General features: G+C 39.6%; 1 protein-coding gene across 1 annotated transcript; it reads left to right on the forward strand.

Moving 5' to 3' along the window:
* The first annotated feature begins 4,845 nt into the window (after positions 1-4,845).
* On the forward strand, positions 4,846-13,925 carry pld3 (phospholipase D family, member 3). The gene is made up of 13 exons (XM_035680323.1): positions 4,846-5,015; positions 5,758-5,790; positions 6,664-6,764; positions 7,840-7,890; positions 8,026-8,183; positions 8,656-8,836; positions 8,966-9,083; positions 9,719-9,846; positions 10,783-10,980; positions 11,295-11,434; positions 12,166-12,331; positions 12,468-12,567; positions 13,008-13,925. The coding sequence occupies exons 3-13, from the start codon at positions 6,738-6,740 to the stop codon at positions 13,193-13,195; spliced, it is 1,455 nt and encodes a 484-aa protein (XP_035536216.1). The 5' UTR covers positions 4,846-5,015; positions 5,758-5,790; positions 6,664-6,737; the 3' UTR covers positions 13,196-13,925.
* Positions 13,926-14,226: the final 301 nt, after the last annotated feature.

Genomic DNA, 14,226 nt, shown 5'->3' on the forward strand with positions numbered 1-14,226 from the left:
CCAGCTTGAATTGGGCATTTTTCCATCATAACTGATTTAAATGAAAGATCGATTCTCATTTCTGTAATGTAATAATTAAAATAAATAAATTGATTAATGACTAATTGCCTCAGCACCACTGATATGGGAACCTTGCAGGAACTCAGAAAAACAGGATATGGATGGATAACATTGGATAAAAGAACATAGTCCCCATAGTTATAGTTTAGAGATATTTAAAATATATGAGTGAATATAGAAATCAAAAGTTTTGTGACTTTATTTTTAGTAAACACTATAAAATAAAACAAAAACATTACAGGAAGAAGACTCATTGCACTGCTGAGGAAATGTAAATCCCCACAGCTGGTTGGTCTTTCTGATATTGGAGTTCATTTCTGTGAAATCTGCGTTTAGGTCTCGCAGTCTGAATGACGAAGCTACTATAAAACTGTTGCCACCATAGAGTCACCGGCTGTTACCAGCCTGGTTTGGTGATGTCAGTGTTTTTTATGGCCCACACAGCCATAAATAGTTGACTCAAACCTTATATTGTCTCTTTACTGAATAAAAGGAAAAAAGGTGGGCTTCTATTTGCATATCTCACACATTTCCAGAGAGGTGTAAACAAACAAACAATCATTTGTTTTAGTTTTATTTGCTTAATCTGCTTACTGAAGCTCTCTGGAAGGAGCTGCATGTATGTATTGTAGTGGGGTTTTTTTTTAGTGTTTTAGCAGTGGTTCATGTTTTCATGTTGCACACAGGGATTCGGATCCAGTAAGATAAGATTGATAGAGGGATGAAGCGAAGATTTTTATGCATCCATTAAGAGGCAGAATAAGTTCTGTATTAACTGACCCAGTGACTCCCTCTAAAGGACCCACATGTTCCTCCCAAGATCAGAATCACATCATGGTACAGGCACGAAGAGGGGCACTTCAAATAAATATGGAAATTAAGTTCAAGCACTTAAAGATAACTGTGAGGATGCCATTGGAGTATCGGTTACCCAGAATGCAAAGAGAAAAGTCATTTGGGTAAAAAGCGACTTTAAGCAGAACTACGGCGAGTAAAAAACAGGAAGTGCCTCTAGAAACGAAGAGCAGAGGCACGGCTGAGTTCAGGTAGCTGCTCGGTGACTCACTGGGTTCAGCCCTGACGCAGTATCACGAACACACCTACTCTGGGACTTCTAAGAGGAAAATAAAACCTTTATAGGACGTTGATCCGCTATCAGCCCACTCCTGGCGATTCAGGAAGTTGTTTAAAAAAAAGAACATGACAAAGCATGGTGTTGTTAGCGGTCTATATGATGTACAGATTAAAGCAGCTGCAAGTTGCACATTGACTCATTTTACATCATTACTCAACTTAAAAGGTCACATTACAAACTCACTTGTTAAATTTTAATATTTCTGCTTCAAAACAAAGCCACAACAACAACAACTGTTGACTCCTTTTACAAAATACACATTCACACAATTCACATTTCTATTAAACAGTCATTTTCACCAGATCCTGTAAGATTTTATCTTTTTATATATTCTTAGTGTAAACAAAGATTTGACAAAATAGCGTAGCTCACCAAAGGAACAACATTCAAATTGGACAACAAATAACTGAAAGACAAATCATTGATTAGGACAATTAAGAAATTAATTTGTTGTGTTTGCAGGTAACTGAAAGAGAGCATCAGTCAGAGGACAGCAGGCATCTGTACTGTGGGAGTGAAGCATGTCAGCTTTTTATAACCTCGCCATAACTCGGCCTCAGTTGTTGTAAAAAAATAAAACTGTCTTGGATATTCTGGGCCAGTCTCCATGGTTACACACATATGCACAGACACACATGAAACCCGCCTCAAAGTGAGAATAAACACATTTAAAAATAGTAATTCTGTTTGTTTGTAGTGTAAAATAATAATAAAATTTCAGCGGGGAGAAAAAAGGTGTGTGTGTGTGTGTATGATAATCTTGGAATTCTTGGCTCTTTCTTTCTTATCAAGCAGCAGGTTTCACCACCAACAAAAGGAAATATGACCATTCACCACACCTTTCATAAAGGCACCCTGCACTGTTTTAATGGATACTCACAGTGACTGTGTACTGGAAGCTGTTAGAGAGGAAATAAACTGCACTCTTTCTCTCCTCTCTGTTCTATTATCCTCTCTGCTGTCTCCATCTCCAACCATCACTTATGTTTGAGGAGGTCAGAAATCATAAAGTCTGTCCTTGCACTAGGGCGCCCCCTGTTGATGCATAATCATCACACCTGTGGCTTCAGTTAAGAGTTTGAACTGAAGCCAAGCTGACACTCTCAAACTCATGATCAAAGGATGTTTCCAGAAGAACTGATATATTTGTATGTGGGTGTGAACTGATAATTTATGTCTCTGACATCCGATCTCTGCCTGTCGCGGTACATGTGGATAAATGGCAAACACGTATTCTTAAAGGTACATATGCATATTTAGCACTGAGCTGCAGCAGTAATTGTATACAGCTCTGCTAAAATGCATAAATTAAATTAATAGGTTGCATATCAAGACATCACCTGAGAACTCTTTGTTATAGTTATACCTTAAAGGACCAGTGTGCAGGATTTAGTGGCATCTAGTGGTGAAGATACCGCTCGTCTTCCAAGCGTGTAGGAGAAACTACTGTGGCCACAAAACCTGTAATAAACACAAAAAGGCCCTATCCAGAGCCAGTTTTTGGTTTGTCTGTTCCAGGCCACTAAACATGGCAGTTCAACGTGGCATTTTAAGGTAACGAAAACCAGATTCTTATATTCAGGTGATTAAAAACTAATGAAAACTTACCTTTAAATATCATATTCCATTTCTGCCAGTAGACCCTCCTAAATGTTACACACTGGACCTTTAATGATGGGTTGTTAGCTTCCATTTGTTGAAGACGTACTAAAATGTTAGAAATACTGTTACTTTATTGATATATTTAACTTTAAAAAAAGGAGAACATTGTTGGTTTATGATTTTGTGCCACTTAAAAAGTTGAACAGACGGATTATTAAAATATGACATGTTAGGTTGTGCAGTGTATCAGGCATCTATTTTCCAGCTAAACTGCGACCAAGCTGGACATACAGATTGTAAGCACAGCAATATTTATTCTGCCAACCTGTAAGTAAAGACGCTCAAATCACCAGTCTGCTGTAAAAAATTACGCCACAGATGCTTCATCCCAACAACATCCAACATGGCTGATGGCAAAACTCATGCAAATAACCTGACAACCCTCTCCAATATGTTCACAGATCTGTGTTTGATACTGCTTCTTGGCTATAATAAGTAATCTGATTGTATGTGTGCTGCTACTGTGTTCTCTCTAATGCCCAAAACTAATTTCTTATGAGGGAGACAATAAAGGCCAATCTAATCTAATCTAATATGATATGATGTAAAACATTTCAGGGAATAAACACAATGTTTCAGAGAAGAGTTGGTAGCTCATGTTGTAGCGTTACATGAATTAAATAAGCTGGAAAAACTGGTCACAAACACGTCATGTGTCTCAGTTAAGACGAGTAAGAAGAGGTCAATTTTGTCATGTGACAGTCTTATTTGATGAAATATGGAAATGTATAATATGCATATACACATTCCCATATTTACTGTAACACTGAGCTGGGTAGATATTGTCTGACAGCTGTGGAAACACACGTACAAGATCAATATCAGTATCATCAGGTATTTAGCCTCACCTCATCACTTCTAGCTGTGCAGGCAGCCCCATGTCTGTCCATCCTGATCATCTCAGCTGGTTACAAATGAATAAGGCCTAAGCTAAGAAGACAGAAAGACCATTATATTACATTAAACACAGTATATATATAATATGTTGAGATGAAACCGGTTTACACACTCAAAGACCATCGATTGAATAAACCTTGGGATACTGAGTGGTTCTGAGGACCTGACGCACAATGCATGATGCAACAAGGTGGAAGAAATGCCACATAACCCTGCAATGAATGAAAAAAACGTGAATTTATTTTTTTCTTTAAACAAAGACAAATAGTTATTGTCACTAATGGGAAAATGTTCCTGATGTCACAGAGAGTTACTCTTACAGTGAATCAAGAATAATGAGGTCAACTAAATTCAAACGTTGAAGTACTTTAAACATTTGGACATTGATTACACAATCAATGGCCCAAACTGTTGGCTGGGAAATAATATATATTTAAAAGATCTGAGTCAGGTCCAGGAAAAGTTCTAGATACGACTACTACCTGCAGCCACAGAGGCCTAGATTCTTGAAAATAAAACCAGTGTCTTTTTCATTAAATAAAGATAGATTAGATAGATAGATAGATAGATAGATAGATAGATAGATAGATAGATATATAGATAGATATGATAGATAGATAGATAGATAGATACGATAGATAGATAGATAAACAATAGAATTATAATATATATATATATTAATTAATGACTGAACAGATATACATGTATAATGATGATGATATATAGCATTTGTATAATAGATACCTTGAGTAACAAGATAATACACACAATAATAAAATATTATGAATATAAAGGATAGATAGAAGATAGAAGATAGATATAGATAGATAATGATAGATAGATAGAGATAGATGAAGAAGATAAATGTGAAAAAAAGATAAGAATACTGTATAAGTATGGTTCATGATATCAACATGAATAAGTTAATATATATAACTTATTGCCTGTGTTTCATTAAAATCAGCTGCTAATGTTGCCATGAATACACGGCGCCATCTCGTGGTTACCATTGGCAACAGCACTACTGTAACGTCACGGGGGACAGCTGCGCTCTAATTGGCTGCCGGGCTCAGGTCACATGATCCCTCTCCCCTCACTGTCCCGTCGGTGTTTTTTCTTGAACTGCGCCGTGAACGAGCTTCTCCTTTGTTTTTAGACTACTTTACAATGAGGCGACGAGCTTAAATGTTACTGTGAGTGAAGAAGGGACGTCGACGCGGTTAAATGCGAGGTTTTAACTCACCTGGCCGCGTGGTAACAGGTGGGTGGACAGATTTAGCTAAAAGTGTTGTTGTTGTTGTTGTTTTGCTTCGTCAGCGACTCTGGGTCAGTTTACGGTTTATTAATGTAAATGATAATGTTACAGTCAGAAGCTTTGCATATTCCCTTAACCTTACTTGTTAAGTCTTAAACTAGTGTGTGTTTTATTAAATATCTTCGCTACACTGCAAAGTGACCCACATTACATTCGTGTTTGTAGCTTTCTATTTGCTGACTGTGTTATCTAATCTGAAGCCCGCAGTATAAATGTGTTGCTCTTCTCTTTGTCTTTTGGGTGATTTGAGAATTGAGTAATCTTCTCTGACTCAGCTCCACTTCTTCAACTCGAGCCAAAACTCTTGAGTCACTGCTGTAATGTCATTTTGTGTGTCTGCGCAGATAAACAAGCCTTCTTTGTCCTCTGTGGTTAAAGATCTGCACACTGAAAGCTTTCTATGAATGCTATATAACCTGGAGATAATAGAGATTGTATAAAGCACAATGCAAGTAGCAACAGATGGCCCTGTCTCAATGTTTCACTGTGGACTGTGTTATATGTGTTTATGTTTCTTCCCATAAAGCGTATGAAATACTTTTCTAATGTAGTAAAGTTCCAGACTTAGTTTCTGTATCACCCAGCTTTGTTTGATTGTCAACATTGCACAGGAGCGTTTATCTTGTTTTTGTGTGAGTTTGAATTAAAATAACTTTTCTCTTTCTTGTGTCTTCTCTTGTTCCTGTAGGATCTGTTCATCAGCTTTAAAAAGAAATCAAACGTAAGTGCATCAGACCAAACCGGCGTACACATGTGGCTCGCTGGGGACGGGGACAGCTCTTAGATGTTTGGCCTTCCTTGGAATCAGTTTCAAGGAAACACAGTCACTTTAAAACACAGGACGCTTCCTCCATGTGAATGACTTCGAACCTTCTACACTCCTCTGCGTGATCTCAACCCTAAATGTTTGCTGTGTGTTCACAGCGGCTGGAATGAGTCACATGTTTCTGGGAGGAGACTTTCCTGAAGCTTTACACAGTCACGCTGCTACTGTCAGCATTAAGGCTTCCATACTTCCTCTCTCTCTCTCTCTCTCTCATAAGCAATCAAATCCCATAAGTCACAAGACCAGTGTTTTTTTGTTTTTTGACGCAGGGTATTTTGGACCTGCGTGCAGCTTGTCAGCAGCTGGAGCTGTGTGTGTCTTTGTGCTAGAGATGAGCTGTGCAGGTTATTCTCTGTCTGGTGTTGAAAACATCTAGAACCTCCTCTTTGTCAAGTCTGTAAAGGGTAGGCAGAGGTGTGTGTGTGTGTGTGGAAGATAGACAATGGTGCTTGAGATATATTGTTATATAGCTACGTTGCTGTAAAACGTTAATTTCAAACAGATTTTTGAGGTTATGATAGTCAAGGAGAAAGTCTGTGATGTTCAGTTCACTTTATATATTTATTTAAAACTGGATTAAATCCTCAGCTGCACCCCGGTTGGTAAACCTCGGTGTGTTGAATACACTGAGGTGATTTCTGTGAAATGAATTAAACTTTTTATCTTCTATTATCATTTCCAGCGTCAGTATCTGGACATTCATCAATTCTTTACCACAGAAACACGAAGACATTGTGTAACGTTGTTGTTCCTGTTGTTTGGTCTCAGAGCCGCAGAGGATCATCTGACCTGAGCTGACGCTACTGATATCTATCAGAGCAGATGTCATTTTGACTTTGAGAATGAATACCGACATCCCTTACAACCAGGTAAGCTGCATTCTTTACTTTAGTTAAACCAGTCATTAAGTTTATGGACAGAAAATGAAACTATTTTCCACTTTCATTGGGTTTGATTGTTTGTTTAACAGCAAACATTGACACTGAGTAAAGCTTCTCTACAGTGAGGCTTCATTGGCTCACATTGTAGAAATCTAATTGATCACCTTTGAAAAGTAAATATATTCACTGGCATATTATTTTTTTCTCACTAAAGGATGAGTTAATGTACTAATGGTTTGTACTGTATTTTAAGGAGAAAATGCTTCCTGTGTTGATCAGATCAGAACTGTGGAGTTTCCTCATATCGTCTTTCATAAAGTGAGAGCACCATGCCAGCTCTGAGTCAAATCTCCATCTCATATATTCATCTTATACTCACCTTTGTTTTGAAAAAAAAAAAACAATGGATGGGTTTACAACTGGTGAATTTCTGTATTGTTATGGATGCTGCAAACAGTGGAAGTCAGGGAATTTGAAAAATACCCCGACTTCATTCAAGAAAAAAAAAATAGTTTAATTAATTTCTAGAAGTTTTACTCACTGAAAACTCCAACTGTGAGTTAATATATTTTTCTGACTTATTTAGGAAAAAGAATCTGGTTTAACTTCATCGTCTGAGGCCTCTCTGGCTGCAGGATTCGTACCTATCTAACATAAGAATACATACATCTAACAGCTGATCTGCTTCTATCCATCCCTTAGCTGCAGTGTGATATCTAAACTGCATTACCCAGTTAGTCACATGCTGTATACTACTAGCTGTAGTGAGCTATTACTTATGTTGAATCCTCCTCCATTGAGGGTTCAGTCCAACCAGATCACAAAAAACACAGTCAAAGTGAAAGTCTCTCCCCGCCTGACCACGATATCCACTTTATATGGTAGTAGTTCAGATTGCTCCTACAGTGCTCATGCATGGGTCGCAGACATGGAGTTTCTTGTGAAAGTGAGGAAAGAGAACAACATCATGTTGCATATTCAATGAAACTGGCTTCAGGTTGGAATTAAAATCCTCGAATTATTGTCTGCTCATTGTGTTAATGTGTTCTTCTGATGCCTGTAGCTGGTGGACGTGGAGAGAAGGAGACAAGAACACAACAGGAAAGAACAAGTGGTACGTTGGCGACACACAGACTCAAATCGATTCAGATGTATTTAGTACCAAACAACCTAACAGAAACAAATTCAATTTAAACATAATTTACTGGTCGACAGCCACAGCGTTGACACGTTGCTCCCCCTCTTCCAGTATTCCAGGTGTGTGCTCGCTCTGGCCACTGTGGCCACTTTGCTGCTGGTCGCCACGGCCTTCTACAACCTCCTGACACCAAGGGTTTCCTCCTCCCACCCTGCCCCGAGCAGCAGCCTCCGTCTGGCCCAGGGCGAGTCCTGCTCAGACCCCTGCAAGTAAGCAAACATCTGCACACACACGGACCACTGTTGTAACAGCTGTTACAATGTGAGCACTATTCGAAGGGTAGACTGATGTTCAGAGTTCATAGCTTAACTTTGGATTCTTCAACTTGCTGCAAATACACAGTGTGTGTGTGCGTGTGTGTGTGTGTGTGTGTGTAAAGTCCAATATCAGTATTTGAGAGTTTAAAATCTAATAACAATTAATGATATAATATAATGATATAATAATAAACTTGACAAACCTTATGACGCAACACTTGTTTCTAAATTACCTCAAACATATCATAACATTTCTATACTATAATGTTTTATCAGCTGACATATATGCCTCTTAATATATCTACAATAAACTAATATCCGGCAACATGTCAACGCCACCGTGCCCCGTCCAGTTCTGCTTCGTAGGCAGAACCCGGCGTAGAGACTTTATCATCGACCCATTTCCTCTGTGTCTCCGTCTTAGGATCGTTCTGGTGGAGAGCATCCCTGAAGGTCTAGAGTTTAACTCCAGCACCACCCACCCCTCCATCTTCCAGGCCTGGATCAATCTGATGGCCGAGGCTCGCAGCAGTGTCGACATCGCCTCCTTCTACTGGACGCTCACCAACAAAGACACTCACACTGAAGAGCCGACAGCCGACCAGGTCAGCTGGAGCGGCGAATATATAAAGCTGACGGGCTTCTTGTTGTTATTTTAACTATATAAAACAGGAACATTGTACAGTGTAAATAACATTATTAACGTTAAAATGATTTTCTTGCTGTGTGCACAGGGTGAGACCATTCTGAAGACTCTAGCTGAGCTTTCAGGGAAGTTGTCTGTTCGTATCGCAGTGAACACGCCACAGATGAGACAACCGCAGGACGACCTGAGACTGCTCAACGACTCAGGTGACTGTCTTTTACTTTATAGCAGCGCGTGTCAGACTGAAGAATCGATGATGATGTTTAAGCTGATGTGTCTTTATATAAGGCCAGGCTGCAGTCTCCTGTATTTACTACAGCTGGGATGTTACTTATTTTTTAAGTTATTGTGTGTTTGTTGACATTTTGTTTTCATTTTAGAGCTGACAGTGTAGAGAGAGAGGAGAGCTCTTATTATAGAGTGTATAGAGTAATAATTTGGTGACATAACAAAGTCCAAATTAATGACGCTAAGCAAATTTGAATGATAAACGAACATAATTAGTTACTGACGTTTTTGTGTATGTGTGAGTATTTTGGTCTGATGTGATGCATAACAGTGGGACACACTTTGTTGCATTAAACATCAATTTAATTGAATGTATCATCTATTTTAATATCCTAAAAGTATTATTAATATTGATATCAACCACATGGCTAAGCTCTAATATTGAATTAGATTTTATTCCTTTAACTGTTAGTAATGTCTTCAGAGAATATATGAACCAAAGCAAAAAGTGAAATTCCGTTTCTTCTGGTAAATTTACTCTCTGGCCTGTATTTGTAATTCAATGATTTCATTTTGGTTTACAGTTGAATGAGAAACACTGATTTCTTTTCAGGAGCTGATATCAGGACAGTTAATATGAAAGCGCTCACCTCAGGCGTCCTCCACACTAAATTCTGGGTTGTAGACAAGAAACACATTTACATTGGCAGTGCCAACATGGACTGGAGGTCCTCGTTACACGCAGGGTTAGCGCCAACAACACAACCACGCAACACACACTACACACCAGCAGCAACATCAGACACAACAGGGCATGCACACACACACACGCACAGGTTATCTGTCAGAATCCAACGTCTCCACAGTAACCTGGTTCACAGACATATTTTTATCCTCTGTTATATTTCTGTGACTCTGTGGGTAGTATCTGTGTTTTACAGTAATAATCATTACATTAGCATGAGAGGATGTGGATGAGAAACAAAGTATTGTTCTGTTTTTAAACTCAGTGTTCAGTATTGTTGTTCCGGTCTGAAAAAGGTTCTCAGGCCATTTCTGCTATATATGAAAGATGGAAAATGATCTGGTGCCCGATCTAAGCAGGATTGCGTTTCTTCTGCTTTTAAGAGGAAGTTCAAACTTTCAATCACATGCCCCGCTTACAGAATGGTTTACATTCACTTTAATACACTGACGGTCATCAATATCTCAAACCACATCTCAGTTTTAGCTTTCCTCATCAGATATTTAGTTGGGTTAAGTATTCATGTGGGCTGAGTCACTGCCATAAACATCTGACCGTTTCTGTGTGTCTGCAATTAAATGAAATGCAAAATAAGTTCAGAAAATATTGATATAAAGTAATCTACACAAAGTCTGAATGGTTTTAGACATCTGTCATCTCTTACATTCTGACGCTTTTATGTGTGAATCAAAAACATTTACACAGTGTTAATAGAGGCATTAATGATATTAAACATCCAGATCTTCAGATGAAGACAAAGAAATATGACCCGGTCAAAGGATGGAATTAGAAATTGAAACTGTGTCGCCATAGTGAGAGAGCAACATTTCTAAAATAGTTTCTTTTTTCTGTTCATTGCCACAGTTGGAAAATCTCGATGCTGTTAAAATGTGTGCTAGAGAATACGTTCATACTCTGCTGTTGGTCTCCAGGTGAAGGAGCTTGGCGCGGTGGTCTACAACTGCAGCTGCTTGGCCACAGACCTGGGCAAGATCTTTGAAGCCTACTGGTTCCTGGGGGAGAGTCAGTCAGTCCCATCACCGTGGCCCTCCAGCTTCACCACCCTCTACAACAAGGACACACCCCTCCAGCTGCCACTCAACAACACGCCGTCCAACGTCTACCTGTCGGTGAGACGCATGCAGGATCACAGATTCTTCTTCCTCATTTCTTATCTTTTACTCATCTGAAGTGGCAGCATATCCTGTTTTTCTTTATCTTTTACATAAACCCAAGGTTGTCATGTGACCTGCAGTCCCAAATGAGGCCACAAAACCCAAAAATACGCCACAGGCCAGTGTGTCCCACTCCACCCTCTGGCCTTCTTACATCAGTGTACTTCTAACAACCACTGCTCTTACTCAGCTTACCGTCTGTCGAGGCTGCTGTGTCGTTTAAAATGACATTATTGACCAGATCTCTCATCTCTCCTCCCTTTTTTCAGAGTTCCCCTCCGTCCTTCTGTGCTGCCGGGAGGACTCCAGACCTTCAGTCCGTCCTGAGTGTGATGGAGGATGCCCAGAGCTTCATCTACATCGCTGTCATGAACTACCTGCCCACCATGGAGTTTTCACATCCTAAAAGGTACAGTTGTTCAGGGACTTTTGTCGACGAGTTAATGTAGGTCCGATTTTTAGCCAGCATGGTTCTATGGATGGTTATTAGTGGTCCGTCCGTCCGTCAGTCCACCACTTTGTTCCAGACTGAAAGATATTCAAAAATCACTTTGGTGATCTTCAGACTTTTCATATAGCGCCATCATCAGGTCAATATTTTTCTTTGTCCAGTAACCGAATACCCAAAAATCAGCCTTAGGTTTGCTGACACACTAAACTAAGATGGCATCAGCATGTTAGCATTGTCACTGTGATCATATTAGCATGCTGACATTAGCATTTAACTGAAAGCAACACTGTGCGTAAGTACAGCCTCAGTCGTTAGCCTGGCTGTTTTTTATTCTTGCATTGCATCTTTAAACCCAAAGCTAAAGGTAAGTACTGGTTTAAAGCATGTTCTTTTAGAAAAACAGTTTTATGCCACAGAGCTTTTATGCTGTGGTCAATGTGGCACATGTGTAAACACCTGTGCAGAAATTTGTAATCAAAGGTTTATTTATTACATTATCATCTATTTAAACAGTGTTTTAAAAAGGGAAATTCACAATCAATCCTCTATTCTCTCTGTTTCATGAAACACATTATTCTGAGCATTTTATTTGCGGATGAATAATGGAGAATAGAATTGGGACGTGGCCTATTTGCATGGTTAATGTGATGTCTCATGTAATAATACCTTGCCTGTGGCGCCCTCTGCAGGTATTGGGCAGACATCGACACCCAGCTGAGGCGAGTGGGATACGAGAAGCGGGTCAAAGTGCGCCTGCTGATCAGCTGTTGGGCCAGCACCCAGCCGGTCATGTTTCCCTTCCTGAAGTCTCTGGCATCAGTTTATGACGCCAAGAGCAAACTGGACATCCAGGTGGTGAGTAGCTCTTCTCTGGTTCCTTTTATAAAAATAAAGACCTGGTCTGGACATGTGTCCTCTCAGAAAGGAGCCTCTACATATCACGATGCATATTCTAAAATCACCTGATGGTCTCTGGTTTCCCTTCGTTCAGAGGTTGTTTGTGGTGCCTGCCAGCCCCAAGCAGAAGGAGATCCCCTTTGCCAGAGTCAACCACAACAAGTACATGGTCACTGACAAGGTGGCCTACATAGGTAAGGCTGCAGGCACACACTGCATGGTTGATGTGAAACACACTGAGGGACTAACATGTGTTCTAAGTAATTAAGTGGAGTAGCTGTTTTAATCCATCAAGCTGTTATACACACAGAATTCATTCATATATACAATATAATATAGAAGTGTTGGTGTTCACAGGCCACTCTGCTTCTTTTCAAATGTGTAATTTTGATAAAATAATTATGAAAACATTGAGATCAAAATACCTCATATTCTTTGAAACTGAACTTTGGGTTTTTCTGTCATTTCAGTAAATATTTTATAGCCTGAAGGATTCTTTGATTAATCAGTTATGAAAATAATAATATCCACCTGTGATTGTACACCCTCAGTATGTATCACATCTGCAATCAGCCTAGTCTTCAGGAAAAAGTGATAAATAGGATCAAATATAATAATTTTTTTCTGTCTTCAGGTACGTCCAACTGGTCAGGTGACTACTTTGTGAACACAGCTGGCTCGGCACTGGTTGTCAACCAGACTGCATCACAGACCTCGGAGCCAACCGTCCAATCACAGCTGAAGGATGTGTTTGAGAGGGACTGGAACTCCGACTACAGCACTCCTCTAACCCAGCACTCAAACCTCAAAGACTTGTGTTAGTTTCCATAGCCAGTGTTACAAATACCACATCAGTCTACATTGGGGTACCACAGCTGGACTCTGCTGTTCAACACATATTGCAGTGCCATAGTTGCACATGTATTTAAGTATTCAAATTGTACTGCATTTTGTACTAGTCAGTCTAGTTCTCAGACGACCTCTCAGCGGAGTAGAGTTTCTCCGTTGGCCAAGGATCAAAAAGGACTTTGTGTAGTGTGTAATGTGCCGTCAAACCAGTAAACTGCCTAGTACTTCCAGTCTCTACCACTACCAGGGGTTCTTCAAGGGTGCTTGATTTATTTTTTTTCTTTAAGATGAGAATTACTTTGCATCTCTTTCCTGTTTCTATCAGAGGTGGCCGGGGTTCAGACTACATGTGTGGGCAATAAGCCAGATAAGACTTAAGTTAATGAGAGTGAAACAGGTCAGCAGTCAGAATGTTACCAGCATTGGCACACACCATGAACAGACATGTACCATTAACTTGAATGAATTAAATCATGGTTTCTGTTGTGCAGTGCCAGTAGCAGCAGGGGGTGCTGTTTTAGTTTTCCAGGTCAGTTTAACGCTGAGGTACAGTGATGTTTTCAACTGGCTCCCATAGTCACGCCTTAAGGGATCAATCACAATGCATTTCTCAGTGGGAGTTTTTTTTTTTTATCCCAGCTCATCTCAGGGAGTGTTTTCTTAAATAATCTTTTTTTTTGGTTGAATCTGGAATAATTAATGCTCAAACTGGTGTGCTTTACCTGTACTGTGAATAAGATACAGGCTTTTTAAATTCCACTTCAGTCTTCACGACTGTTTTTAAACTAAATGAACTGAAGGCTGAAGTCAGCATTGCATACAGCAGATTGAAAGTTTGCAGCAGCAGTAAATGAGGATGAACTAATGTAATTTCCACTGTGTGGAGTGATTGAAACTACCAATTAGTGAAGAGGTGGTTGTTATGGCAACTGTCCAAAGAAGCGTGTTTTCTAGTAGCGGTGAGCTTCTAAAAAAAGCTCCGGAGCAGTTATTGTGTACATGTT

The sequence above is a fragment of the Morone saxatilis genome, unplaced genomic scaffold (assembly GCF_004916995.1).
Source record: "Morone saxatilis isolate NCDOM2014 unplaced genomic scaffold, NCSU_SB_2.0 Contig8, whole genome shotgun sequence".
Lineage (NCBI taxonomy): Eukaryota > Metazoa > Chordata > Actinopteri > Moronidae > Morone > Morone saxatilis.